This window comes from Salvia hispanica, chromosome 4, assembly GCF_023119035.1.
Source record: "Salvia hispanica cultivar TCC Black 2014 chromosome 4, UniMelb_Shisp_WGS_1.0, whole genome shotgun sequence".
Classification (NCBI taxonomy): Eukaryota; Viridiplantae; Streptophyta; class Magnoliopsida; order Lamiales; family Lamiaceae; genus Salvia; species Salvia hispanica.
Genome location: NC_062968.1, coordinates 56,760,079 through 56,786,050, shown reverse-complemented (window position 1 = coordinate 56,786,050; position 25,972 = coordinate 56,760,079). Strand labels below are relative to the sequence as shown.

The 25,972-nt window shown below is 37.9% G+C and overlaps 5 protein-coding genes and 1 pseudogene across 12 annotated transcripts; 3 read left to right on the top strand and 3 right to left on the bottom strand.

The window, feature by feature from the left end:
* Positions 1-524: 524 nt before the first annotated feature.
* On the bottom strand, positions 525-2,057 carry LOC125219393 (probable ribosome biogenesis protein RLP24). 2 transcript variants are annotated; one of them, XM_048121363.1, is made up of 5 exons: positions 1,959-2,057; positions 1,715-1,824; positions 1,196-1,309; positions 984-1,120; positions 525-903 (listed from the first exon to the last, which is right to left on the bottom strand). In XM_048121363.1, the coding sequence occupies exons 2-5, from the start codon at positions 1,793-1,795 to the stop codon at positions 735-737; spliced, it is 501 nt and encodes a 166-aa protein (XP_047977320.1). In that variant the 5' UTR covers positions 1,796-1,824; positions 1,959-2,057; the 3' UTR covers positions 525-734. The 2 variants fall into 2 exon arrangements, with proteins under 2 accessions (XP_047977320.1, XP_047977321.1); XM_048121364.1 differs by having other exon boundaries at positions 1,715-1,810; positions 1,959-2,009.
* Positions 2,058-2,620: 563 nt separating this feature from the next.
* Positions 2,621-6,662, bottom strand: LOC125218516 (serine/threonine-protein kinase STY46-like). Of its 3 annotated transcripts, none has more exons than XM_048120198.1 (16): positions 6,151-6,662; positions 5,819-5,933; positions 5,507-5,589; positions 5,287-5,403; positions 5,089-5,143; positions 4,833-4,940; positions 4,649-4,699; positions 4,396-4,586; positions 4,216-4,323; positions 4,062-4,135; positions 3,782-3,957; positions 3,596-3,691; positions 3,407-3,487; positions 3,275-3,328; positions 3,065-3,199; positions 2,621-2,993 (listed from the first exon to the last, which is right to left on the bottom strand). In XM_048120198.1, the coding sequence occupies exons 1-16, from the start codon at positions 6,339-6,341 to the stop codon at positions 2,946-2,948; spliced, it is 1,683 nt and encodes a 560-aa protein (XP_047976155.1). In that variant the 5' UTR covers positions 6,342-6,662; the 3' UTR covers positions 2,621-2,945. The 3 variants fall into 3 exon arrangements, with proteins under 3 accessions (XP_047976155.1, XP_047976156.1, XP_047976157.1); XM_048120199.1 differs by having other exon boundaries at positions 4,396-4,571; positions 6,151-6,661; XM_048120200.1 differs by having other exon boundaries at positions 5,507-5,605; positions 6,151-6,292.
* A 5,267-nt stretch (positions 6,663-11,929) lies between these two features.
* On the top strand, positions 11,930-14,009 carry LOC125218837. The gene is made up of 3 exons (XM_048120613.1): positions 11,930-12,124; positions 12,214-12,566; positions 13,595-14,009. Exons 1-3 carry the CDS (start codon positions 11,995-11,997, stop codon positions 13,760-13,762), a joined length of 651 nt encoding a protein of 216 aa, XP_047976570.1. The 5' UTR covers positions 11,930-11,994; the 3' UTR covers positions 13,763-14,009.
* A 1,872-nt stretch (positions 14,010-15,881) lies between these two features.
* LOC125219761 (plastocyanin-like) lies at positions 15,882-16,625 on the top strand. Its single transcript, XM_048121815.1, has one exon. The coding sequence runs from the start codon at positions 15,940-15,942 to the stop codon at positions 16,447-16,449; it is 510 nt and encodes a 169-aa protein (XP_047977772.1). The 5' UTR covers positions 15,882-15,939; the 3' UTR covers positions 16,450-16,625.
* A 311-nt stretch (positions 16,626-16,936) lies between these two features.
* Positions 16,937-20,809, bottom strand: LOC125224061 (phospholipase D delta-like). 5 transcript variants are annotated; one of them, XM_048127403.1, is made up of 10 exons: positions 20,387-20,809; positions 19,491-20,066; positions 19,165-19,314; positions 18,745-18,957; positions 18,375-18,653; positions 18,224-18,292; positions 17,999-18,146; positions 17,773-17,921; positions 17,527-17,675; positions 16,937-17,435 (listed from the first exon to the last, which is right to left on the bottom strand). In XM_048127403.1, exons 1-10 carry the CDS (start codon positions 20,711-20,713, stop codon positions 16,937-16,939), a joined length of 2,559 nt encoding a protein of 852 aa, XP_047983360.1. In that variant the 5' UTR covers positions 20,714-20,809. The 5 variants fall into 5 exon arrangements, with proteins under 5 accessions (XP_047983360.1, XP_047983362.1, XP_047983361.1 ...); XM_048127405.1 differs by having other exon boundaries at positions 16,937-17,419; positions 17,508-17,675; positions 18,745-18,939; positions 19,198-19,314; XM_048127404.1 differs by having other exon boundaries at positions 16,937-17,443; positions 17,514-17,675; positions 18,745-18,939; positions 19,198-19,314.
* LOC125221499 lies at positions 20,718-24,631 on the top strand (annotated as a pseudogene).
* Positions 24,632-25,972: the final 1,341 nt, after the last annotated feature.

Below are 25,972 nucleotides of genomic sequence, written 5' to 3'. Positions count from 1 at the left end.
TGCTAATTTTCTCCCAAAAGTCTTTGCTTATTATTGGTGGACGACGATTAGATCTTCGTTGACATCCACATTATGGATGTTGTCGAGACCGCGGGAGAACGACCCTACGGAGATTAGGAGTGAACCGGTTGACAGGCATTCCAAAATAGAGTAGCTTGTTTGGATCGAAAAATAAATTATTTGGATGGAAGCCTTTTATTGTAAATTTGTAATCCATAGTTGGAATTATTTGTTATAATTGGCATAGTGAAATTTGCAAAAAAAAAAAAAAAAAAAAAAAAAAATAGATGAGAAATTGAGAATGAAAAATGAATCTATTTTAGTGTGAGTGAAGTTAGAGAGAAATGAGGTATTGAGGGGATTTGAATAAAAATTCATTAAAAAATCTCCAAGAAATTAAAAGTTTCGAAGTTACTACTATGAAATAGAAATTCAAGGTCAGTCTCACGAGAAATTATAAAATCTCAAATTTTGAATTCAGATTTAGGAGTTTGAGTGTCTTTAGATTTTAAATGACATTTGCCTGAAGAAAAAACACCAAAGCAAACATATCACAAAACTTGCAGTGAGTTCAAGGAGATGCCGAAAACAAGACATTGTCACAGTAGCGAACAAAATGAATTCCTATTCTGATAAGTTGTAATGTCGAATCATTAGTTTCTACTGATACGAATACCTCTTCGAGTACAAAGGACCACATTTAATTGTGAACAAAAAGTGTAGGAGAGCTGAACTCACTCCTCCATACGATTGTCCACTGTCTCCGGTTTGGAAACCTTGACCTTGACAGGTAAGGTGAGTGACGGATCTCGTAGAAGAGCACCTGGAGCTTTGACCATTGAAATGCTCTGTTCCAGTTCCCTTGCTGCCTCCCTCTGCAACTGGGCCTTCTTCGGCTTCAGTCTGTCCAGATTCACAAGGCACGTAAGTAGCTAGTAACACCGAGTTTATCAAGGTCACAATATTGGAAAAAAAAATGTTACCTCTTAGCAATGTGTCTGGCCTCTCTGTCGACTCTGACTTTGTCGATTTTCTTGATGGCCTTGAGAGTGTTCTCAGTCACATTCCTATCGTATCTCTCAGGTCTATTCCGCTTCCTCTCAAACTCAAAGGTCGAATCCTTTTCGATGCACATAATTTAACAAAAAGAAATACTAGAACTAGAGTGCTAGAAGATCCATAGCAGAATGTTTACCTGTGTCATGTCCTTTCCGTGCAACCGTCTGTAAGCCTTGGTCCATTTTACTTTCCGGGGATTCCTCTTCATTTTGAAGTTCTTATGGCACTTAGATCGACAAAATCTAAAGATCTGCAACCAAAACGATAAGGATTCATACACTACAACTCTACAACTATACATTAAACACAATGGAACATCTAATCAGCAGTATTTATATCAACATCAACGCATTATACGATACAACGATTTCTTACTCTGCCGAAAATGTAAGACATGAATGAACAAGTCAGATAGATATAACAATCAAGCTATCAAGCAAAAAACACAATTAGCCAATTTTTCCTTTTCTCTTCACCCCAATTTTATCAAGCAATCATCATTAAAGTGCAATTAACAACCTAAGCAACTCAAGAGAGTAAAAGGCATCCAATTACTCTATTAGGTTTATACACAATTAACAAAATTGAAGAAACAAGCGGAAAAAAGTAATTGGAAATCAACAGGAATAGATTTAGCCACAGTAAAAGCTGTTACCTTCGCATCATTACGAACATACTGAATCCCATGGCCCGGGTAAACTGTAGAAGAACAGAACCAGCATTTTTCCAACCTCATATTTTCCCTGTTGCCCTAATTATCCCACACTGCAGAAAAAATCATTAAACAGAATGCTAGAAACAAGTTGTGTGTGCGTATTTAACATTAAAATCATGAAATTGAAAGCGCGGATTGTAAAGGAAGATGAAAAATCGGAGATCGAGAAAGAAGAGAAGCAAACCTGGCGGCGGGAATTTGAGGAGAGGAGACTGAAGGGTGAAGAAGAGAGGTTAAATCGAGAAGATGATTCTCGTATCAATTCGACTTTAAAAAACGCTATGGAAGAGGATATTTATGGGTGAAATACTAAAATTAGAATAAATTTTTTAAAATACTAGTAATAATATTTTTTAATGTATTAGAGTCAAACTAAATATATATGATTTTATCAGTAATTAAGTTTGAATTATTTTTTCAAAAAAAAAAAAAAAAAAAAACTTGCCTAGTACTTAAGTTTCATTGTTTTTTTTTTTTTTGCCAAGTATAGTTATTAATTATTATAAGTAGGATATTAATCTCTTTCAATATGTATTAACCTAAATTTATATTTTATTAATACTTTAAAATTAATAAACACAAGAAGTTACCGATCCATGGTATAATTAAGATATTTTGAGCTTGATATTCTTATAAAATGTCAAAAAAGGATATTATACAACGATTTTAATTTACTACTACATTTTTTCCCCAAAATAATAAATAAATCGATTATTTTTGTATCCATAATGAAAAATATTACATAGTTTTAAAAAGTGTAAAAAATGTCTACAGTTTCAATCAAATTTTAAATAGATTAATTTCAAAGTTCACATTACAATAAAAACTACTAATTGACAAACAATATTAGAAGAAAAACTTGATATTATTTGTTGCAGGAAAGTTTTGTATAGTTGTATTGAAGGCTAAATCATTTTCGTGCACATAACATACCTCCAATTTATGCATTGGGGTGATCCAAACTACATCGTTTTATCAACAAAAGAGCATAAGAAATGTATACAAGTTAGAAGTAGTTTTGTTAGATCATCTCAAAGATTGATCTTTTTTGTCAGCTTGAACCTTTGTTTCGTGTTCTTCGCCATCCGGCCCTCCATCGTCTGCTTTTTCCGAGCAAGAGTAGTCGAGCGTGGCTGTAGTTGTGTATACCGAAAAACATCATGCTGCATCTTCATTCTTCCAGATTTCTCTTCTTGGTAGCTCTCTCTTCTTCGAAGATCTGCACACAAAAACTCGTTAAACGCATCAGATTCGAGCTCCCAGAAGAGAGTAAAGGGTGATCACAGCTACCTTTTTGCCTATGCTTTGCAAGATCTCAGTGATTTCAGAAAACTCAGGCCTTAAAGATGGATCCTGCTGCCAGCAACGTTCGAGCAATTCCACCACTAACGGATGAGTGTGCCTCGGGATTGTTGGCCTTAGACCCTGTAGTTTGTGACACACACAGAATAGGATTGAAAACGCTGAATATTTGAGAACGAGATTCCAACAGATTTATACCTTCTGGACGACTCCCACAGCCGCCTGCAAAGGAGTCAGTTGTGCATACGGAACCTGGCATTCGATAGTGAAAGGGCGTTAACATATGGTCCTACTCATAAATCGGAAGAACATATCTTGACAAGTTTCAACCTTTCCGGTGAGAAGCTCCCACAGCGTAATCCCAAAGCTAAAAACGTCGGCTTTGTGGTTATACGCCTTATGCTCAATAACCTTCCAATCAGCAAAAAACAAGCACAAGTAAGAGATGGTATCCAATGCTTCGCTCCAAAGGAATGCATGTTCGGGTTATGGATTTCTGAAAAATAAAGATAAGCGCACCTCTGGTGCCATCCAGCGATAAGTTCCAGTTTCTGCAGTCATGACTCCCGACTGAGCCAGCACTCGAGCAACGCCAAAATCAGCAATCTTTACCACCTGCACCACGTGACTTCTTATAGAACTTGTAATTATTCAATGAAGCAAGATTTTAACCGGAGACAGTGGCAAAGTTTCATGATCGCTTACCTTGTTATCGTCCATTAAGAGGTTAGCAGCCTTTAGGTCTCGGTGAATTATGTTATTTTGATGCAAATAGCTCATTCCCCGAGTGACATCAATCGCAACCTTCAGCGTGGCTGGAAGCTTGGGAACGCCCTTTTGCTTATGCAGGGCATCGTACACACTTCCACCCGACATAAATTCTGAGAAAAGAAGAGGTTAGTGACAAACTCTGATCCTCCATCGGGTATGGAGTTGAAACATAGTTCATGGAGCAAATATCACTGAAAAATCAAGAATATATTACCAGTAACGATGCACAGGAGTGGAGGTCTTGTACATGACCCGATAAATTGTACGACATTTTTGTGCCGAACTTTCCTGAATAAAAGATTAACAACTGAAAATCAAAGAAATGAAAAATGTAGACATAAATAACCAAGCACGGTGTAGAAGTTAACCTCAATATGTAGACTTCCTGGGTGAACTCCCGTTGCACGTCTTTGTTAAGGGAGTCAGTCTTGAAACATTTGATGGCCACATCTTGACTACGAAACAAACCTTTGTACCTGCAATTATTTGAGTTCAGATGACTCAATCCAAGTGACACCGACATAGAAAACTATTGCGACAGAACTCACGTGTCTCTATTTGACCCTGTGGCGATCTTGTATTCGAACTCCAACAAATTGGCATCAATTTCCCAGACATCGTTCCCGTCAATAGGAATTTCCACATGGCGCGATGGCATATTAAATCCACTCTGCCCCAGCTCGATAGCAGGAGATAATAATAGCTCTTGTTTAACTGACTGTTTCTGCAGAAAAAAGTCATAGGAATAGATTCAAACAAAGCTAGAAACAATGTTTCTAGACATGGTTATTCTCTTTTTACCTCAATGTATGGAATTTTTTTCACTAGTGTGGCTCTGAGACGATCAACGCCCTAAGAATAAAACGAAGTTATTATGAATATCTCAGAAGAACATGATGAGACATGACTTTGGCTAAGAAATTTTCACTGTGAGGTTCGAACATCATAGATAATGTGAGCCTCGGTTAAAAAGAACAAAAATTACCTCTTCCCAGCCATCAACGACGAAGACATCGAGTGAATACCCATCAACTGTGCAAAAAGCATGAGCCTCTTGGATGTTCAAGCCAATCTCAGACATAAGGCATGTTAACTGAAAAAGATGAGAGGCTAGGATGCTTTACAGTTGTTAACAACATTGCATTAGCAAAAATCTACAAAGATCGTTTATCTATCATTTCTTTGCTTTTGAGGATTGTATACTACAGCAACGGGACTCAGAAATAAACAGGCAATATTACCCCACTAAGCAGCTTGGTTTTGTCCTTTGTTGATATTGTTATTTCATGCATTGGCCTGCAGAAGTAAGAAGTAACGAAGGATTAATGTTGCACCGCTGTTCATTCTATCAGACGAAAGCCCAAAAGCTCAGGGGCAAAGTAAGACACTAGCAACAAATAAAAGAAAGCTCATCTGGCTCAAACCTTTCAGAATATTACCGCAAAAAGAATGATTTCCTACTCACGGAGCTATTTTCATCTTGGGCATCGGATTCATCTCCTTCATTGGCAAGTTCAAAATTTGCTGATGGGCCGAACGCAGGTGGAGGATGAATACTGAAATTTATAAACAAATATGGATACTTGAATATCAGTTCTAAACTATGATTAATAAGCCAGAGAAAAACAACTTCAAAGATGTATCTAATATGACAAGGACCTATCTAAAAGCAGAGTATTCCCTCCTTTGCTGAAGCTTGAATGGACAGTATTGCCAGAATTTCCATCGCAGTTGGGCCGAACCTGCATCACATATGCACTACTAAAAGTCGGTTATCCATTGCGATTGCAGATTAAGTGAAAGTTTCGACCAAGCTATTCAATATCGATGTGTATAGCATCCATTCAGCAACTTGCACCACCAATACAACCAATCTAATTGCATATGGTATAACACAAAAAACCATGTCCACCACAGATTTTAGTACCCTTTTACATGGCCTAACAGCTGCAGATGGTTTCTACGATATACCTGCACAAGGCGCACATCGACAGCTGGCCGTGTGAGAGGATCACGCGCCATGCTCAATAGTCTCTTGTGCACCAGGACATCCTCTGCCCTTTCAGTATTGACATCCAAAGCATAGCTACAGAACAAGGCAAAAACTCAGTAAATAAAGATTGCATTTTTACTTACCCACTTGAACATAATTCACAGAATCCTTCCTACAATTTACCTAATGATCACTCACACCAAAATCCCAAACGCAATCAACACAAATACTCTTCTTTCCCCCCTTTTCTTGAACCCTTCGCCACTCAAATCACTCAATCACAATAAATCAAAACAAGAGAAGAAATTACCGAAGAGGAAACATGTTGAAATGCTCCCACAGCTGATCTTCAAAACCCGGCTCAGAAGCCTCCTCAATATCCAATTCTCTCAACCTATGCAAAACTTCATGAAAGACTTCAACTTTCTGCCTCCTTTTGCGGGTTTGAAGCGGCGACCACTCGGATTGCCGGCTGCTGCAGCTCTGGCTATCATCTCCCATCCAAAAATTCAAAGAAAATTCTCCAAATTGAAAAAATCCCACAGATAATAAAAGACACCTACAGCTACAGGGCAAAGGAATATGCACTTTGATTCAGATTCCAATCATTCACACACAACAAAGAATGTGGTAAAGGAAAGGCTAAAAAAGGGGGAGTTGGTGGGGTGTGATGTAAGAAAACTATGAATATATGATTTGTTTGTGATGCAATTTGCATGAAAAATACTAAAGTTTTGATCTTGACGAAAGAATAAAGAATGGTTGGATAAAAAGACTCCATTTTTGTAATGAATGTTGACGAGGATTCTAATGAAGCTTTGCTTGTATCACCCTATTGCTTGTCTACTTCAAGACTGAATCTTTCGATTAAATTAATGTATGATTCTGCAGATAAAACAATCGAGGGCCAGACCCACCCACCTTTTGGGTTTATCCAATTGGATTGTCGGATTTCCATTGCGCAAGGTGATTGCGATGGATTTTTATATTGATTTGGGGTTTTGTTATGGTAATTGCGATGGGGTCCAATAGATTAGTGGGCCTAATTTATTTAATCATCAAATTATAATTATAACATGATTGGTTTTTCATATGCTTATGCTATATTAAAGAATTTTGAACCAACCGGTCGCAACACCGTTGGCAGTGCGGACCCTGCTACCCGCTGGGAGACTTTCAGTCTTAATCCGCAAGCCTGGTCGAGTAGGATTAATCGGATTCTGCCAAAAGACGAATTCGGTACAACTGTGGTTAAACCAAAAAAAAAGAATTTTGATTCCCATGTCGAGTAGGATTAATCGGATTCTGCCAAAAGACGAATTCGATACAACTGTTGTTAAACCAAAAAAAAAAAGAATTTTGATTCCCATAAATCGATTTGCAATTGATCGATTCTATAAATAGAGGCTTCAATTTGTTTGATTTACATTAATGTTTTTATTTGAAAATAAATAAAATAATAAATCAGTATAAGCCCAAGTGATGTGGGTCAAACCGGCCAGGCCCGTATGCATGGGACAGATGGGCCCATAGTCCAGTACATACAATATATAGATTTTACTGAAAATGAATTTTCCTTTCTTGAAAATACTATTAGTAACTAGAGGCTTTATTTACTTCTTCTTCACAGATAAAAAGTTACTCCTTCCGTCCCGGATAATTCGTCTCAGTTTCTATTTCGATCCATCCCACATAATTTGTCCCACTTCACTTTTACCATTTTTGGTAGTGAGCCCCATATTCCACTAACTCATTCCTACTCACATTTTATTATAAAACTAATATATAAAGGTAGGACCCACATTCCACTAACTTTTTCAACTCACTTTTCATTACAATTCTTAAAACTCGTGCCCGGTCAAAGTGACCCGAATTATCCGGGACGGAGGGAGTAGTTAATTATATTTGTCTTTATAATTTATCTGCTTCCCTCAAAGTGTATTAGAGCATCTCCAAGGAGAGAGGTAAATGAAAGGATAAAGTCATATAAATATCATATTTATCTTTTTTTTTTTTTAGGAAAGATCATTCTTCAAGAGAAAAATATTTGAGAAGGTATTATATTTTTCCCATTTTGAAGAGGTATTTTTACCTCTCCATCAATGGAGAAGTAAAATCATATAACCACCATATTTGCCTTATTTCCATAAAAAATCATTCTCCAAGAGGGAAGGTATTTGAGAAGGCATTACAATTTATGTTTCTTTAATGCATTTTGTACTATTATTTTTTTTAAATGATTGATATTATTTAGTTAGTTAAATTAGGAATTTGCGTATCTTTTCCGTATCTTTGTTTTCTTATTCAATAAGTTAGGGCATAATATTCTAGTATTATAAATATGGCATAGATTGTTATTATTTGGATCATTCAATCAATCAATAGAATATCAATATTATCATTCATTGGCTTCTCCAAAATGAGAAAATCGTCTTGCTTGACGAGAGAGTCGGGCACTTGCCCGCGACAGGTATTTATCGATCGCCGATCTACAAATGCCGATTAGCCCGATAGGAGGTTTATCCTATCAATGATATACCTTTGTATATATTTTTTCGTTGGAATGTAGAGTAATTAATTTGGGAATCTTTGTCTGAAGATAAAACGAAACATTAAAAGCACACAACCCATTCTCTATTCTTTGCAATTTATTGCTGAGATTCTCTTTTTATTTATTGCAATCGTAATTATCGAAGAGCGCAACTCTATTTGAAGCCACTTCACTCATTTACTACTCTCAACTAACCCTACATATACTCTCTATAACTTACCATTACTACCTGTATCTATAGCTCTTCAAAACTCCATTTTGAAGCAAACACTTTGTAAAGTGTAATACTACTTCCATGTGTTTTACATTTTTTTTCTACGTTATTCTCTTTTATTTTACTCTTTCTCCATTTAACTAATCGGGTTTTCATTTTGAGTTGAGGAGCGAAACTGGGAGGTGATCTATTAAGCTTAAAACGAGATTGTGTTCGAAATTCATAGATTATATTGTATGTTAAAGCTTGACATGAACGATCGATGCTCAAAACCGAATTTTTGATTTATCATGATCTAGGTGAATGATGCTCACGGTTGTTATGGTATTTCAAGCTGCTCTATAGTTTGACACTTCAAAATTCAAGCTTAGAAATTAGATGCGGTATTAATTAAAATCTTCAAATCTTCAAATATAGTGCCTTAAGCTACTTTTGGATTAATAATGAATAGACACTCCAAATAATTTCTTTTGACTAAAATGTACAGATGAATAGTACTACTACTACTTCAGAAAGGGTAGAATCCCAATTGGCATGTATATTTTGGGAATTATGAAGTAAAAGGCATATTTAATTACTTATTAACGCTATATTAAATCTTGAGATGTGATTGACAATAACGCTCTATGTATTTTATGGTCTTTCTAATAATTTTATAAATATATTAAGACCATTAGAAGAAGTCACTGGTTCCTCAAATAAATTACTCAATAAAGGAAGTGTTTGGTAAACTAAAACAATCAGTAATCAAGCTATTTGGACTTCTAAGTTATTTAAATATTTTTGGTAAGTTCTTTCTTCCCCTCTTTCTTCTTCTTCTTCTTCTTTTTTTTTTTTTTTGAAAAAAAGAAGAAGATAACGATGCTAACTAATTTAAGGTAATAGTAACTAATAACTAATATCAATGATTTTTAGTAAGTTCTGTCTTCCCCTCTTTTTTTTTTGTTTTTTTTTTTTGAAAAAAAGAAGAAGATAACGATGCTAACTAATTTAAGGTAATAACTAATATCAATGTTGTATGTTAAAAATATCAACACAAATATATAAATTTGTCAACCTTATTGTGTTCATAAACTTATGTCTTTGTATTGATATTTAAATTTACATGTTTATATTGATATAATTATGTTTTTATGTTTGATAATTTTAATACACAGAATTGAAATTTATTAGTTATTACTGTAAATTAGTTAGCACACTAACGCAACCCGAATGATGCATATACATTGAAGTAATAGTAATATATGTTTACATATTGTCGTGTGAACTACCACAAAATGAAATCCTTATTAGTGTACTACACAATAGCTGGTTTAATATAAACTCTCGAAAAAAAACTTTTCTGCTTATATGCATATAGATATTTAAGAACAAATAATTGCATATAGACTTAGTCCAACTCTTAAAAAGTAGAAATGAAAGTATAATAAAACATAAATCATTAAATTAAAAGGCTTTTGCTTACGAAGGAGTACTAGAAGTGTGTGTTTCCTAATTTGCTGATCTAACATCTATTAATACTTCCAAAACTCCATAAATATCAAATACTACATTTTCCAAAAAGATAACGATGTGATAAATGAATAATATTATTAGGTAGACTAAGTGCACAATAGTAATATATATCTTAAATCAAAAGGAAATTAACCAGTACAAAGTCTAAAAAACAGATTAATTAATCTGATTCATAACATAATCAAATTATAGCATATGTAGATTCTTAACATAACATAAACATAAAAAAAAAACAATCAAGAATTTCATCAATATTACCTAAAAAACAAACCTTTAAAGCTTGGTGCGGTGTTGCCACAATATGATACTACATGAAACAATCAGAAAGATATTGGCACGGCTCAATCAGACTTGGACTATCACCGTAAGAGTTCATCTGAGTGAATCGAGCCAACATCATTCCGACTGTTTCAACGTTTTTTCTCTGCAAACACACTAGCTAGCTTGCTCTCATTCTATGCCCTCTTCTTTTCTGTTAAGAGAAGAAAAAAAGCATTGAGAAGTGGTATTGATTCAGTGGCTTTAAAAGAGGAGAAGGGTTGCAATGTTGTTGTGAGTGAGTGCTTTTAAAATCCAAGAAAGAGGACCAGTGCCATTAATGGCAACAGATGACCCATAAATACATTATATTCCTCTCTCTGCATTCAATTTGGAGGAATCTCTTTCTCCCATCCTTTTTTTCTTCTCAATTTTGTGGTCTACATTTATTTCTATATGCATGCGATCTCATCATCTTATATTGATACATATCTATATACATCTAATTTGTTTTGTCATTATATTAATGCTTATTACCAAATTGCAGTAGCCCAAATCAACCTTCTGTGCTACTAATATTTAAGATAAATTAGTACAAATTTTATTTTCGTTTATAAGATCCAAAGAGAAAATAATAGAGAATAAATCTATTGAACCATATTAATTAAGACCATAGAATAGATTGGATTTGGTTACTCACGGAGTATTAAAGTCAACTTATTAGTCAATATACCTTTTTGGGAGTATTAAATAAATAAATCCAATATGCATTCAAAGGGATACCGATTCCTAAAACTATAAACTTTGGTCAAATTTTGGTATTTCCCAAACTTTAAAATTAACCTAAAATATCACAAACTTTATATTTTGTTTGTTATTTTTCATGACAACTCAAATAAGATATCTTCAGCAAAATTCTTATAATGTGGGCAACTATAGAATGTTTATGATATTTTAGATTGTTTTTTATGTTTGTGACAAGTAGGATAAAAAGCTACGTAGAAAATCACGTAAATTTAGAATTTCCAAGTAGGAAAAAACATTGCACGGAAATTGGTTGGATATAGTGATTGACCTGCCATAAGAAATACTCCCTCCGTCCCGGCTAAGATGACACATTACTTAGCCGGCACAGAATTTTAGGAGTTATTGATTAAAGTGTTTAATTGGAGAAAGAAGGTGAATGTAAGTATTAAAGTAGAAAAATAAAGAAAAATGGATATTTTAATAGGAGTGAGAAAAAATGATTGAGTGTATTAATTGGAGAGATAAAGTTATTAAAAAAAGAAATATGTCATCTTAGTTGGGACAAACTAAAAAGGAAAATGTATCATCTTAAACGGGACGGAGGGAGTAATAAACAAAATGTAAAGTTTATAATATTTTAGACTAATTTTAAATTTCGCGAGAAATATCAAAATACGATCAAAGTTCGTGATTTTAGAGATAATATTCTAACTCAAAACCAATCTAAGCCCAATGTGACCCATGCAATTAGTTAGCCCGAAAAATAACACTCTTATTATCTCTAAGAAAAAAGAAGAAAAATTAGAAATAAAAAGATTATGTATGAATTTGTTCTCTCTCTGATGCAATTCACCAAGCTCAGCTGAATAATGGAAACTATAACCACCGCCACCACCACCACCACCATCACCGGCGCCGGCTCTCTACGCCTGTTCTCTCCTTTCAAATCCAAGCAACCTCCTCTCCCTCGTCTCCTCCGATGCTCAATTTCCCCCAAAAGTAAGCTTCCTTTTTTCCCCTCTCTCAAGCCCTAATTTTGATTTCATATTCCCGATTTCAGCCCTTTTTCCGCTTCTGCAATTTCACAGATGGCAATAACAGCGACGGAAAACTCAACAGCGACCGCGATCTCAGTTCCGATTCCGCCCTCGCCCCAATTTTAAGCAACGGAACCTTCTCGAAGGACGATGCGATGGCGCTGGTGCTCAGCGCCGCGAACGTGGGCGGGTGGACGACCGGGTCGGGTATGGAGGGCCCGCCCGTTCCCGCCGGTTCGGATTCCGATTCCGTTACGGAGCGCGTGTCCACTTTCCCGTGGTCGCTCTTCACGAAATCGCCTCGGCGTCGGATGCGCGTGGCCTTCACTTGCAACGTCTGCGGCCAGCGCACCACTCGCGCCATCAATCCTCATGCCTACACCGACGGCACCGTATTCGTTCAGGTAATGCCTGTGATTATTAGCATTTTGGTTATGAGATTGGGAATAGTCAATGTCATCTTTGTGTCCACAGAATTGGTTGATGAATATTTGATCTTGATGCTGAATTGGTTATGAAATTGGAAGTAATCAATCATATCTTTGTGTCATCAGAATTGGTTGATGAATATTTGATCTTGATGCTGAATTGGTTATGAAATTGGAAGTAATCAATGATATCTTTGTGTCCACAGAATTGGTTGATGAAAATTTGATCTTGATGCTGAATTGGTTATGAAATTGGAAGTAATCAATGATATCTTTGTGTCATCAGAATTGGTTGATGAATATGTGATCTTGATGCTGAATTGGTTAAATAATTATTCAGATGTATATTGCATATTATTGATAATCGATCAAGATTCATGAACACTGAATTGGGGGAAAAAACAGATCTTTATCCTCATTCCTCAGCAATTGTATTTTGTTGTTCTTTATATTTTGGGGGAAATTGCTACATGGCTATTTGGTTGTGAAAGATTGTGTTTTTGGGGAAGTGATTCTACTTTGAGAATTCGTAAGCATAGATGGTGCTTGTATCTGACTATCTGTAGCCAATAACATAAAAAAATATATGAATCGGAGTGTTAAGGTTCTGGGATTTTTACTAGGCAAATTGAAGTGTGCTGAATTCTTTGATTCTATGATTCTTTGTTGTGTGTAAAGAAGTGTGCTGAATTCTTTTAAAGGAGTACTCCATATCTAAATGGTTGAGGTGTAAAGTGTTATAGTATGTTGTTGGCGACGAATCAGGAGTGAAAGAAAACCTCTTGGTGGTTTTAGATTCTTGCCATTATTTTAGCTTTGTAGAAGTTGAATATGAAATTTAAGATTTGTAAATCTTCTAAATGTTAAGCTAAGCTAAAAGCAGAAAGTTTTCCACCAGTGAAGAGTCTCAACTATTGTTAGAACTTCTTTTGTGAATGCATCTTTATGCACCAATCAAATATTGTACTAAGGTGCAAAATAATGAGTGTCGTTTTGTCTGTCAGTGTTGTGGTTGCAATGTTTTTCATAAGCTGGTGGACCATTTGAATCTATTCCATGAGATGAAGTGCTACGTGAATTCGAGTTTCAATCCAAATCCAAACGATAACATGAACATCAAATATCTGGACATGGATGAGGACAGCAACGACAGTACTTTTCCGCCTTTCTGAAAGGTCGGAAATGCTAGTGACACTTTCATTTGTATGGCTGTACATATTTATTCACATCATTGTTCATGTAATGTAAATAGGATGTTATTGTTGTCGATATTTGTATCAGATAGATCTGTACTGGCATAATCTGTACATTTTACGATATGATGGCCGATCATATCTGAACCAAAGTAGACTGAGATACTTTACTCTTTGTTGGTGATTCCTTATGTTTATTAATGTAGAACTGCACAGCCTTTTCTAATACTTAGTGTCTTTGTTAGACATTATACTCTTATAGTCTGTTTGGTAGCATGGAATTGAGAGTGTGGACTTGGAATTGGAGTTTTTTTTTATTCCAAATCCATTATTTGGTTACGTCATAATGTTTGAAATTTAGAATTGAACTAGCGTAACACCTGTGCGATGCACATACCTTATATGTGTTCATATTCTAGCCAACTCACTTCATTTCAAGCACTTTTATTGGGCTCTAGATAATTTTAGGTTTGGGTCAGTCGTGCTCTAGGCTGGATTTCTTTTGTTTGAAGTTTCCGGCCCTAATGCCAATTTTTTGGGTTTCAGGCTTCGGGCTTCGGGCTATATCATATCATGCTAGAAATTTCGCACAAAAAAAATTAGAATGTACTACCTCCGTCCACGAAAATTTGTCCCATTTTTTCATTTCCGTCCGTCCCCCAAAATTTGTCTCATTTCACTTTTACTCTCTCCGTCCCAAGGAAGATGACCCCTTTCTTGGGCGGCACGGGATTTTATGCAACTTTATTTTGTGTGTTAAGTGGAGAGAGTAAAGTAAGAGAGAGGGAATAAAGTAGAGATAAATGGGTTTCCATTTTAAGCAATGGGTCATCTTGATTGGGACAAACTAAAAAGAAAAGTGGGTCATCTTCAATGGGACGGAGGGAGTGCCATTTTTGGTAGTGGACCCCATATTCCACTCACTTATTCCTACTCACATTTTATTATAAAACTAATATATAAAAGTAGGACCCACAATCTACTAACTTTTTCAACTCACTTCCCATTACATTTCTTAAAACCCGTGTCCGGTCAAACCGGGACGAATTTTCGTGGACGAAGGTAGTACTATTTTTCTGATATTTGTATTGTTTGACAAATAGGTAGTGATTTTTCAATAAACTATTATAAAGACATTTTTTTTCATAAAAAAAATACTCCCTCCGTCCCGCTTTAGGAGTCCCGGTTGATCAATTTTGGGCGTCCCGCTTTAGGAGTCCCGGTTGAAATAAATTAATAAAAAATACCTACAAAGTGTTAAAAGTGGGTCCCAACATCCACTACAACTAATAGAAAAGTGTTAAAAGTGGGTCCCAAACATTCACTACAACACTTATTTATTGGACAATCAATTAAAAGTGGGTCCCAACATCCACTACAATATTTACTTATTACACACTCAAACACTTTTTTCTTAAAACATGTGCCCGACTCAACCGGGACTCCTAAAGCGGGACGGAGGGAGTACTATTGTTTCAATTTTCATGCATTTTCTTACCAAGCGTTGGTGCAAAACAATAGGGTTATAAAACCATAATAACAACTTCCAGATATGAAATCGACATACACCATATTTGATAGTACCAAATCTGTTTTCAATTTTAAAAGTTTCAAAAGACAATTTTTTTAAACAAAATTCCATTATCAAATTCAGAAGAAGAAATTTTGAAAATGGGATAATTAGGAAATATTTACTTAGTTTGTGATTCTCTTGAGATAGCCTTACCTTATCGAACTACCTAAGAAATAATGATACTCTTAACATTGTCTTTAAATTAAATATTTTGTCGAGCCTAATTTTTAGCGTTTGAGGAGCTTATCATTTTTAATTACTTATTCTGAATTTAGTTTTCTAAAGATATGAATTTTTGTGGCCTCTAATTTAATAGTGTACTTGCAATCATCCTCCCATTGAAGTACATTATGGATATGGTTGTACTACACTAGTTGATTTCATTCTACATTTACCTCATTGTTTGTTTTCTCTTATTAATAACTTCCAATATTCCAAAACGAATTACTTGTGTTTGATTTGATTATTGATCCAACAAACAAACACCACACAAAATCTAGCCTAAACATGGCCATTTTTACTATTCCCACATATAAACTCCACTTGGTTTCCTCATTTTCCTATTGCTACACAATTCCTAAATATGGCCACTCTCACCTCTCCATTTACTCCCGTGATGACTTCATGCTTGAGCCCTAAACTCTCACACCCGACCCCTAAGGCCCCCGCCACGAGACTGGTCGCTGCTGGAGCCAGAGCGCCCAGGCTCGTGGCGAGAGCCTTTGCGAAGGGCCTGGCGGCGGCCACAGCTGCACTCGCAGTGAGTGCAGTTGTGGCCGGCAACGCCATGGCCATTCAGATCACTCTTGGCAGTGACGACGGGGGGCTAGTTTTCGCCCCCCAGAACTTTGAAGTGGCGTCCGGCGAAAAGATCATCTTCTTCAACAACGCCGGATACCCGCACAACGTGGTGTTCGACGAAGACGAGGTTCCGGCCGGGGTCGACGCGGCGAAGATATCGATGCCGGAAGAGGACCTGCTGAACGCGAAAGGCGATACGTACGAAGTCACTTTGACGGAGAAAGGGACGTACTCTTTCTACTGCGCTCCTCATCAAGGGGCTGGTATGGTTGGAAAAGTTACTGTCAAGTAACTCATTCAACATTAGTTTAGTTCATGTAATTTATTTAAATTACTCGAACCAATATGCTATTTGATTTATGTATAGAGTAATCAAGAATTTGTTTTTATTATAGCAATTGCAAAATGACATGATGATGTTTTGTTACAAACTTTGATTGTGTTATAATATTTGGTGACCATTTTTGACGTTCTTTTTCGTGTATTGCATAGCATTCTCGGAATCTTTCATTAATTTTCCATTTCGCTTCTCAAGCTTTGAAGCTTAATCGTTTTGATTTTCGAGCACTCCTTGATTCTCCGGGATTTGCCATTTCTTCCATGCCTTGATGGAAGAATGACTTGGATCTTGATACTACTTGTTGGAAATTTATGTTGAGAACTTGATATATTTGAAACAAGATAAACACTAATACAATATATTAAAGTAACACATTTAAATTCTTGTTGATATATATTGTAAAGAAAGAATAGTATAACAAAAATAAATGAAGATTTAGTTAAGTTGTCAAAGCATCAGGCAGGTTAGTTGGAGCCCCTAACACCTTACCACCAACATCCGGGAAGGTCTCAAATCCGGGCCGGGAACTGACGTTTCCATCGCCATCGATACGCACGGGATATTTGAGAATATGACCTTGCAACGACATGAACTTGTCGGCCGTGAATCTCCTCCAGTTCTCTTCCGCAACTGTGTTAACATAGTCGACACATTCCCGCTCGCTGGCTTCCTTGAAGCAAGGGTGGATCTTCCCCAAATGCTCCGCCCACAGCGACATTCTGTACCCGTACACCTGGCCGCGCGGATGGCACTTCTTCTTGGCCCATGTGTGGTGCGGCTGATAGGCTCCCATGGCGATCTCGGTGTCTCTTGAACCGGCCATGGAGCGCTGGTTGATGTTGGCTGAGCCGATTATCACGTACTCATCGTCCACTATCATTCCCTTGGCGTGCACGTATATCATGAACCGGCCTGATTTGGTCTTCCTCGTGCTCGTCCTCGGTTCCTGCATCCGTCATTTCTATTTCTACATTCAATTCAACCCGAGTACCGGTGAAAGGAGTTCAAACACTTACTGCGTTTGGATGCGACGAGGCCTCGCTAGACGATTTCTTCCGATACTCCTCGCGGTTGCCCAGGCAGTAGAAGTTGAGATAGTCCGTTGGATGCGCGTTCACCAGATTAGCCGACCTTATTTCTTTCGCAATGAGCTCGTACATCATTTGCATCGTCTGTGCCTATATCATTTTGGTCCAAAACGAATAATATCAAACTAATGTGAAGTCGACAGTCCTAACATTATAAGGCAAGAAAAAAGTGAATGGATTAGTTAACCTGCCAGTAAAGGATTTCTTGAACAGCAGCAGAGCTAGGAACACCTTCTGGCCACATTGGAATAACAATATAAACTCTGAATTTCTCTTTAGCCCTTATTTTGCTCACTATTTTCAATGCTATTTCCATTGGGATTAAATTATCAGCCCCTACAAAAAACACACATATATAAGTACTAGTTTAAGATAACTAATTGAAGTAAGAAAATTGGATAAATGGAATGAACCTGCATGTTTGTAGTGGGGCCAGGCATAAGATGACCCAAGGAAATATTGATTCTCAATGTAAATGAAGTGTTGAGCAGATCTAATTGCTTGGATATAAGCCATTTGAATGCTTCTATCAATCACCAAATTTTTAGCACAAACCAGATTCTGAGAAATCAAAAGTCCATCATCATTCAACATCACATACACAATAAAAAACATATTCAAGATTCACAAATTTTTACTTGCTTTTCAGCTGCATACACACTCTTGGGAAATCCCTTGAGCGAACCGGAATCTATGGACCGGAAAATCTGTGGACATCGGAAGCGGTCTCATTAGTTTGAACGAAAAACAAAAGGGAAAAACGAAGACGGGGACGATTTATAGCCTAACCTGAACATGCCAGTTATCAGGATCATTTTCCTCATACACCCACAGCAAAGGATGATCATTTGGGATGTTCATGGAAGGACTATTGATCCATGAGATTTTGTCAATCTTGATGAGAGCATCGTGCCAGCGCGAGAATCGGGTCAGCTTCTGACCGATCTTGTTCCATTTAGTGGCTTTCTTCCATCGCTGCTCGAAATTGGTGAGGATGTCGTAGGCGGCCGGGCCTTCTATCTTGCAGTGTAGATCGTGCCACGGCTGTCTTGGAGCCTTAGTTCCTGTCTATCAAAAGTGTAAATACAAAGGCACCCCATTGGTCAGACTAGTGAAGAAATTAATCAGATAGATAGATAGACAGAGAGGAGGTTCTAACACCGAATGTGGGATTATGATAGTCGCCACGGAACACGGTTTTGAGATCGCGATAGAGGCGGTGCTCGGGTGTGTCGTAGCGGCCGTCGCAGAGGTCGAGACCGCCGATGAATGTTGTGATTTTCCGGTTGTTGCCGTGGTCTTGAGTGTCAACTATCACACATTTCTGATGGTGAGTGTAAATTGTTCCCACAACCTGCATGTTATTAATTGGCTCAATTTGATTTTTCGTCCATCCGCAAATAATTGTCTTATTTATTTTTTACTACTCCTATTTTTGGTGATTTGCACGTTCCACTAACCTTATCTCATTCACATTTTATCCATAAAACTGGTAGTACTATAAAAGTATGACTCACATTCCGTTATATTTTCCATCTACTTTTCATTACATTTTTTAAAATCCGAGCCAATAAATAACGGACAAAGGGAGTAAAAGAAGAAGAAAGGATGCCTGTTGTTTGAAAATGCTAAGCTTATTGCTTCCGTAACGAGGAGCAAGAACGCATGTGACCGAGGAGTGCTTAAAAAACTTGCGAGTTTCTTCGTCATGAGTTTCCATTACTCCTGTCTACATCAGATCAGAAACTAAATAATTAGGGGCACTTTAGTAGGAAAGATAAATAAACAGAACATTTTAAGTTATACTGTATAATTCAAAGATAGATGAGTTATCTATTTTATCAAACTGGCGTGACATTTTATGATGATTAGTTAAAAAACATAGTGAAAGTAATGCATACATACAGTATTGATGAAGAACTTGCTATGGGAAGTCTTATCATCCCAAACCAAGAGCAGCACCCTCACCCCTTCCTGGGACTTATACTTGAGCAGCTCCCCCAGTGTGAGTTCACCGCCGCGGGGGAGCGGCCGCGACGCCTCCCTCACGAGCCTCACCTTGTGGTATATCGACCACCCCACGATATACACCATGTGGTGCGCCTCCATGATGGCGTGGCATATGTCCTCCCAGCACTTGTCGTGCTCGAACATCTGCCCTCCCTCCACCTCGATCTCTGGCAGCATCCCGTCCGGCACGTGCGCGTCCTGGTACAGCGTCACCTTCCCCCCGTGCCGCAGCGGGAAGTAGCTCTCCCGCAGCGCGTACTTATCCGTCACGCCGTGCAGGTTTGAGCTGCACGGCGTGAACGTGATCTGCAGCCGCACGGCCGTGTCCGGCTTGTACGGCCGCCCCTGCGGCCCGAGCAGCGGGATCCACTCGTCGATCGTCTCCCCCGACGCGATCCGCCACGCCTCCATCTTCGCCACCCCGATCTGGTCCGCGCCGAACATGTCGTTGTCCTTCACCTCGAACTCGATCTGCATGCATGCATGCAGATCTGGTCAATTCATAACTTTTGAAACAGGAATATAAAATCATAAATTTTTTCAAATTTTCAAAATTGTCCTGTGAAGGTCAAAATTGAAACTAGTACGACAAAAAACAAATATGAAATGACAACAGAATGACATCATATTAATAATAATGTCGTTCTGTTGTCATATCATGTTTGATTTTGACATATATATTTCAGATTTGACCATTGCGTGATATTCGAGAAAACTGCAAAAGTTCTGATTTTTTATATTTCAGTTTAGAAGTTAGCCAAAAGTTATGATTTAAATGACAGATGATTTACGTGTGAGACAGGGTGGGCGAGGGGGATGTTGAAATGCTCGTCCCAGATGGGGTTCTGGGAATTGGAGATGACACGGGTGCGGGCGACGCGGGCGCCAGCAAGGCAGACGGTGACGTAGGGGTCGCTGGTGATGATCTTGCTGTGGTGGTGGTGGCGGCGGCGGCGGTAGGGGGTGCATGGCTTCTTGAAGGCCTTGAAGGCGGTGAGGAAGCGGCGGAGGCGCTCGACGAGGAGGTCCATGTTGGGGAGGCACCGGGCTTCGATGATCTTGAGGTCAAGGTCGCCATGGAGGTAGATTACGTCGTTTCCCGGGGTTTCTTCGCCCATTGCAATGGCTGGGCCGGTGGCGGAGAATGGTGGTTGCGTCGTGTCTCCGCCGTCGCCGGTGATGATGGAGATGGATATTGTTGTTCAAAGGTTATGTGTGGCGGAATTTTCTACCTTGCTAGGAGGAGGGGCGTTTGCCTTTTATATTTGGAAACGTGTAGGGTCATTTTTATGTATTACAACAAATTAAATGAAATAATTTCATTGCCATATTTTCTTCCCTAATATATCATGCATGGGCATTTCTCAGCTCTAGTCTCGGTTACAATAACAAATTTCTTAATTCCCCTGCTTTGCACAATTCTTACACTACATATCTCCAAATGCTAATTGAAGGAAAATACATCCAAACAAATTAAACAATACCCTATAGGCTTATAAATAAATGAGCCTCCTATAAAATGTATCATTACCTAAATTCTGATCACTATTAACAAAATTAGTTAGTTCAAACTAAAGAGTCCACGCTGCAAATATTTCTCTCGTGATTCTTGATGGTGGTGCTATACACGAATGCAATCATCTACATACAAATAAAACAATAAGCAACACAAACAAATGTTACTACCTCCGTCCCCCAAAATTTGTCCCACTTTGACCCGACACGGGTTTTTAGAAATTAGTTAGTTCAAACTAAAGACCTCTCGGCCTCTCGCTTTCAGTATAAGTGGGAGAAATAGACGTTAGCACATTTTGTATACTCGAAAGTGTTTTGAGTATAAGTGGGAGATTGTTAGAGTTTGTATACTAGAAATCACGTTTCGAGTGATTGAATACTGTAAAACTCTTATTTTATTTTCCAATGAATAAAACAGATTAATTTTTGTCATAATGTTGTTCTTAATTCCCCTGCTTTGCACAATTCTTACACTACATATCTCCAAATGCTAATTGAAGGAAAATACATCCAAACAAATTAAACAATACCCTATAGGCTTATAAATAAATGAGCCTCCTATAAAATGTATCATTACCTAAATTCTGATCACTATTAACAAAATTAGTTAGTTCAAACTAAAGAGTCCACGCTGCAAATATTTCTCTCGTGATTCTTGATGGTGGTGCTATACACGAATGCAATCATCTACATACAAATAAAACAATAAGCAACACAAACAAATGTTACTACCTCCGTCCCCCAAAATTTGTCCCACTTTGACCCGACACGGGTTTTTAGAAATTAGTTAGTTCAAACTAAAGACCTCTCGGCCTCTCGCTTTCAGTATAAGTGGGAGAAATAGACGTTAGCACATTTTGTATACTCGAAAGTGTTTTGAGTATAAGTGGGAGATTGTTAGAGTTTGTATACTAGAAATCACGTTTCGAGTGATTGAATACTGTAAAACTCTTATTTTATTTTCCAATGAATAAAACAGATTAATTTTTGTCATAATGTTGTTATGTTTTACATTTAATGGATGTTAATGCATGTTTAAATGTATAAGTTAACTTAACAAAGTCTAAGTCTTTGTTTTAGTAGACCGGTTGTGGGCGGCGCCGTGTCTCTGCCCGACCTCGCCTCCGCTGTAGCCTGCTCGCCCTCCGCCCTCGGCCGCATCATGCGGTACTTGATCTACCGCGGCTTCTTCCAGATCAACGAACCCACAAACCAATACTCCAACACTCCCCTCTCTCTCCTACTTTTAAAAAACGGAGCGAAAAGCATCGCTCCGTTTCTGCTGATGGAGGCCAGCCCTGCAATGCTGGCCCCGTGGCACAGGCTGCGCACGCACGTGTCCTTGGAAGGAGGTTCGGCCTTTGAGGCCGCGCACGGGGAGGATATCTGGGACTTCGGGTCCCAGAATCCGGCCCAAAGCAAGATTTTCAATGATGGGATGGCGAGCCACGCTAGGCGGGCCGTGGCCGAGATTGTGGAGGGGTACAATGGAGTGGGGTGTTTGGAGGGATCGGTTCGTTGGTGGACGTTGGCGGAGGCGATGGCACGGCCATCCGTTGTATCGTGGAGGCGTGCCCGTGGATCAAGGGGATCAACTTCGACCTCCCACTCGTTGTCTCGGCGGCTCAGCAGGGACAAGTTGTGGAGCATGTTCGCGGGGGACATGTTCAAACATATTCCCAAGGCTGATGCTGCTTTCCTTATGGTACTACTTTTGTTTTATATTTCTAATTTTTACTCGTCCGTCATTTGTCGTCCCAATTTATCATTTCTTCCATTGGTGATTAATTGTCCCCTTTGTTATTTAGTATTGTACTCCACTACTTTCTAAGCCCCATGTTACACGCATTTTTACTTTTAGATCGCAAATTTGAGATTGATTTTAGTATAGTTAAATTAATATTTTAAGTGCAACGAGGGATCACTTAATAAAAAATACTTTATTAACTTTAATATATTATTTAAAATAGAAATAATGCGTTGTAAATAGTTTGGGACGAGCCAAGATAGAAAAGTGTGAGTAACATGAGATAGAGACAGTACTATTTTTTATAATGGACTCCACAATCCCTTAACTATATCTTTTATAATGGACTCCACAATCCCTTAACTATATCTTACTCATTTTTTTAAAAAAACTAATACTCCCTCCGTCCCCGAATAAGAGTTACTAATTTCCATTTTGGTCCGTCCCCAATTAAGAGTAGCACTTCATTTTTACCATAAATGATAAGTAGGTCCCATATTCCACTAACTCATTTCACTCACATTTTATTATAAAACCAATATAAAAAAGTGGGTCTCACATTCCATTAACTTTTTCAACCAACTTTTCTTTACATTTCTTAAAATCCGTGCCCAGTCAAAGTGTTACCCCTAATGGAGGACGGAGGGAGTATATAGAAATGGTAACCATTTTCCACGAACTTATACCATATATTTTCTATAACTTCTATAAAACCTGAGCCAAAGTCAAAAGTGAGCTTCTTATTGACAAACGAATGAAGTATATACCAACTTGCAGTATTTTAACTGAAAATCTTTTGTGGGAATGACGAATCGCTTCTAGTCCTTACAACATCAGAGTTCGAATCTTGTAAGGAGCGAAAATTTTATTTTTTTCTGGATACAACTAATTTTACTATGAATACAATAACTTTATGATGTTACGATTCTGTTTTCACAACAAAAATAATTCTTACGTTAGAGGTATAATCAAATAATAACTAGCTTAATGTGATAGCTTTGATAATTGATCAACTCAATATAACACAATGATATGAGTAAGTCAGCTATGTACTCCCTCCGTCCCCGATTAAGAGTCACGCTTTTCCATTTCGGTCCGTCCCCAATTCAGAGTCACACTTCATTTTTACCATAGATTGTAGTAGGTCCCACATTCCACTAACTCACTTCACTCACATTTTATTATAAAACCAATATAAAAAAGTGGGTCCCACATTCCACTAACTTTTTCAACCAACTTTTCTTTACATTTCTTAAAACCCGTACCCGGTCAAACTGGGACGGAGGGAGTATTTGTGTTGGCATATTTATATTTATATTTATATTTTATTTATATTTAAGCGACGGAGGGAGTACCTCTCATCTCTCTTACTTAATCTTTCTTCGTCTCTATTTTAATTTAATGTATTTTTCTTAAATCACGTATCTAAAAGAAATGCATATACTGTATATACATGCAGTGGGTGCTGCATGATTGGAGCGACGATGAGTGCGTGCAGATACTGACGAAATGCCGGGAAGCGGTCCCCGAGGAGACATGGAAGGTGATAATCGTGGAGGCAGTTATCATGGAGGGAGCAGAAGACATGTACAGCGACACAAAGCTGGCGCTGGACATGGTGATGATGGCCCACACTCACAAAGGGAAAGAGAGGACTATTGAAGAGTGGGATTTAGTGATCAAAGGAGCTGGTTTCAGTAGCTTCACTGTCAAACATATTAGCTCCATTTTCTCTGTTATCGTGGCATGTATTTCTCCTATTTGTTTTGTATAATAATGCATTTTGAACTTATATGCTTGGTTTATTGGTAATTTCTGTGAGGAGATGTAGCGATGAGCCGATGATGATATGCATTTTAGTTGATAAAATGTTTGTACTATAAATGTTATAACGGTGGTTAAATAGTACTTCTTCCGTCTCATTTTAGCAGTCCCAATTGATCAATTTCTGGCATCCTATTTTAGGAGTCCCGGTTGGAATAAACTAATAAAAAATGCTACAAAGTAAATAAAAAAGTATTAAAAGTGAGTCCCAACATCCACTACAACATTTATTTATTACACATTCAATTAAAAGTGGGTTCCATCATCCACTAAAATATAAACACTTTCTTAAAATATGTGTCCGACTTAACCGGGACTCTTAAAGCGGGACAGAGGGAGTAGTCATTTAAAAAGTATTTATTGGCATATAAATAGGTGATAAAATCATTTTCATCCACATTTTTCGCTCATTTTCCACGTGTCTTGTCAGCACAAGAATCAAAGTATTATAGGCGTCGGGGCGCTCCCTCCCGTGCCAGTTTCGGGAACCCACCCGTATTGCCCCTTGGTGGCATCTCACTCGTCTGCCGGGTAAGGCCGGTAGCCTCCCGGAATATGCGAACTTTGGGTTTGAGGAGGGGGCGAGAAATCCGTATCCGGATTAGGGAATGGCGATGAGCCAAACCATTCGTGGTTCCTGTTGGGTATCAGGAGTACTCCAAGATCGACACACAAACAAAATTTTATTAAACACTCGACGATGGTGTACAAAACACCGGTACACAACATGATGGTGTACACAACACCAACACAACACAACACACTTTTGAGGACACACCTCAAAATACACTCTCGAAGGACACACCTCACAAGAACTCGAGGACACACCTCGCACTCACTTAAACCTCACTTCTAAACACACGCACACTTTTCTCTCTAATTGTGCACTCACTCACTCTCTTGTGTACACTACTTACAAAAGGCCTAATGCCCATATATATAGTTAGCTAAGTCGGTTAAGAACCAACACTAATTAAACTATAGAATTCTAGTTGCTAACACTGTACATTAAATAATAATATCTACTTAGCCTTATCCATTTGTCTCAATCTTGATCCCTCTAGAATCCTCCAACTAAGTCGGTGGAGACAATACTTCAACATTTCCATTTGCGGGAGTCGAAGGGGTGATTGCAAAGCCGGACATTTTTTACAAGAGTGAAAAAGTGAGAATTTAGATGAGAATTGATGAGAGAATTTAGAGAGAATTGTTTTGTGTAGTTTGGTGTAAAAATTTTTGTGTGAAAATGAGAGTATTTACGGATGAAAAATGTGAATTTTAGGATAAAAAT

Bases quoted from the DNA above. Each gene is read 5' to 3' on its own strand.
- LOC125219393 (XM_048121363.1), bottom strand. From the start codon at position 1,795: ATGAGGTTGGAAAAATGCTGGTTCTGTTCTTCTACAGTTTACCCGGGC. The intron at 1,310-1,714 runs GTAACAGCTTTT...TTTTGGTTGCAG, and splicing joins ATGTTCGTAATGATGCGAAG to ATCTTTAGATTTTGTCGATC. The intron at 904-983 runs GTAACATTTTTT...GAATCTGGACAG, and splicing joins GCCAGACACATTGCTAAGAG to ACTGAAGCCGAAGAAGGCCC.
- LOC125218837 (XM_048120613.1), top strand. From the start codon at position 11,995: ATGGAAACTATAACCACCGCCACCACCACCACCACCATCACCGGCGCC. The intron at 12,125-12,213 runs GTAAGCTTCCTT...GCAATTTCACAG, and splicing joins ATGCTCAATTTCCCCCAAAA to ATGGCAATAACAGCGACGGA. The intron at 12,567-13,594 runs GTAATGCCTGTG...TTTGTCTGTCAG, and splicing joins ACGGCACCGTATTCGTTCAG to TGTTGTGGTTGCAATGTTTT.
- LOC125224061 (XM_048127403.1), bottom strand. From the start codon at position 20,713: ATGGGCGAAGAAACCCCGGGAAACGACGTAATCTACCTCCATGGCGAC. The intron at 20,067-20,386 runs GTAAATCATCTG...GCATGCATGCAG, and splicing joins TCGCCCACCCTGTCTCACAC to ATCGAGTTCGAGGTGAAGGA. The intron at 17,676-17,772 runs GTTAACTAATCC...AAAATGATATAG, and splicing joins AAGAAATCCTTTACTGGCAG to GCACAGACGATGCAAATGAT.
- LOC125219761 (XM_048121815.1), top strand. From the start codon at position 15,940: ATGGCCACTCTCACCTCTCCATTTACTCCCGTGATGACTTCATGCTTG.
- LOC125218516 (XM_048120198.1), bottom strand. From the start codon at position 6,341: ATGGGAGATGATAGCCAGAGCTGCAGCAGCCGGCAATCCGAGTGGTCG. The intron at 5,934-6,150 runs GTAATTTCTTCT...CTTGTTCTGTAG, and splicing joins TTCAACATGTTTCCTCTTCG to CTATGCTTTGGATGTCAATA. The intron at 5,404-5,506 runs GTCCTTGTCATA...TATAAATTTCAG, and splicing joins AATACTCTGCTTTTAGATAG to TATTCATCCTCCACCTGCGT.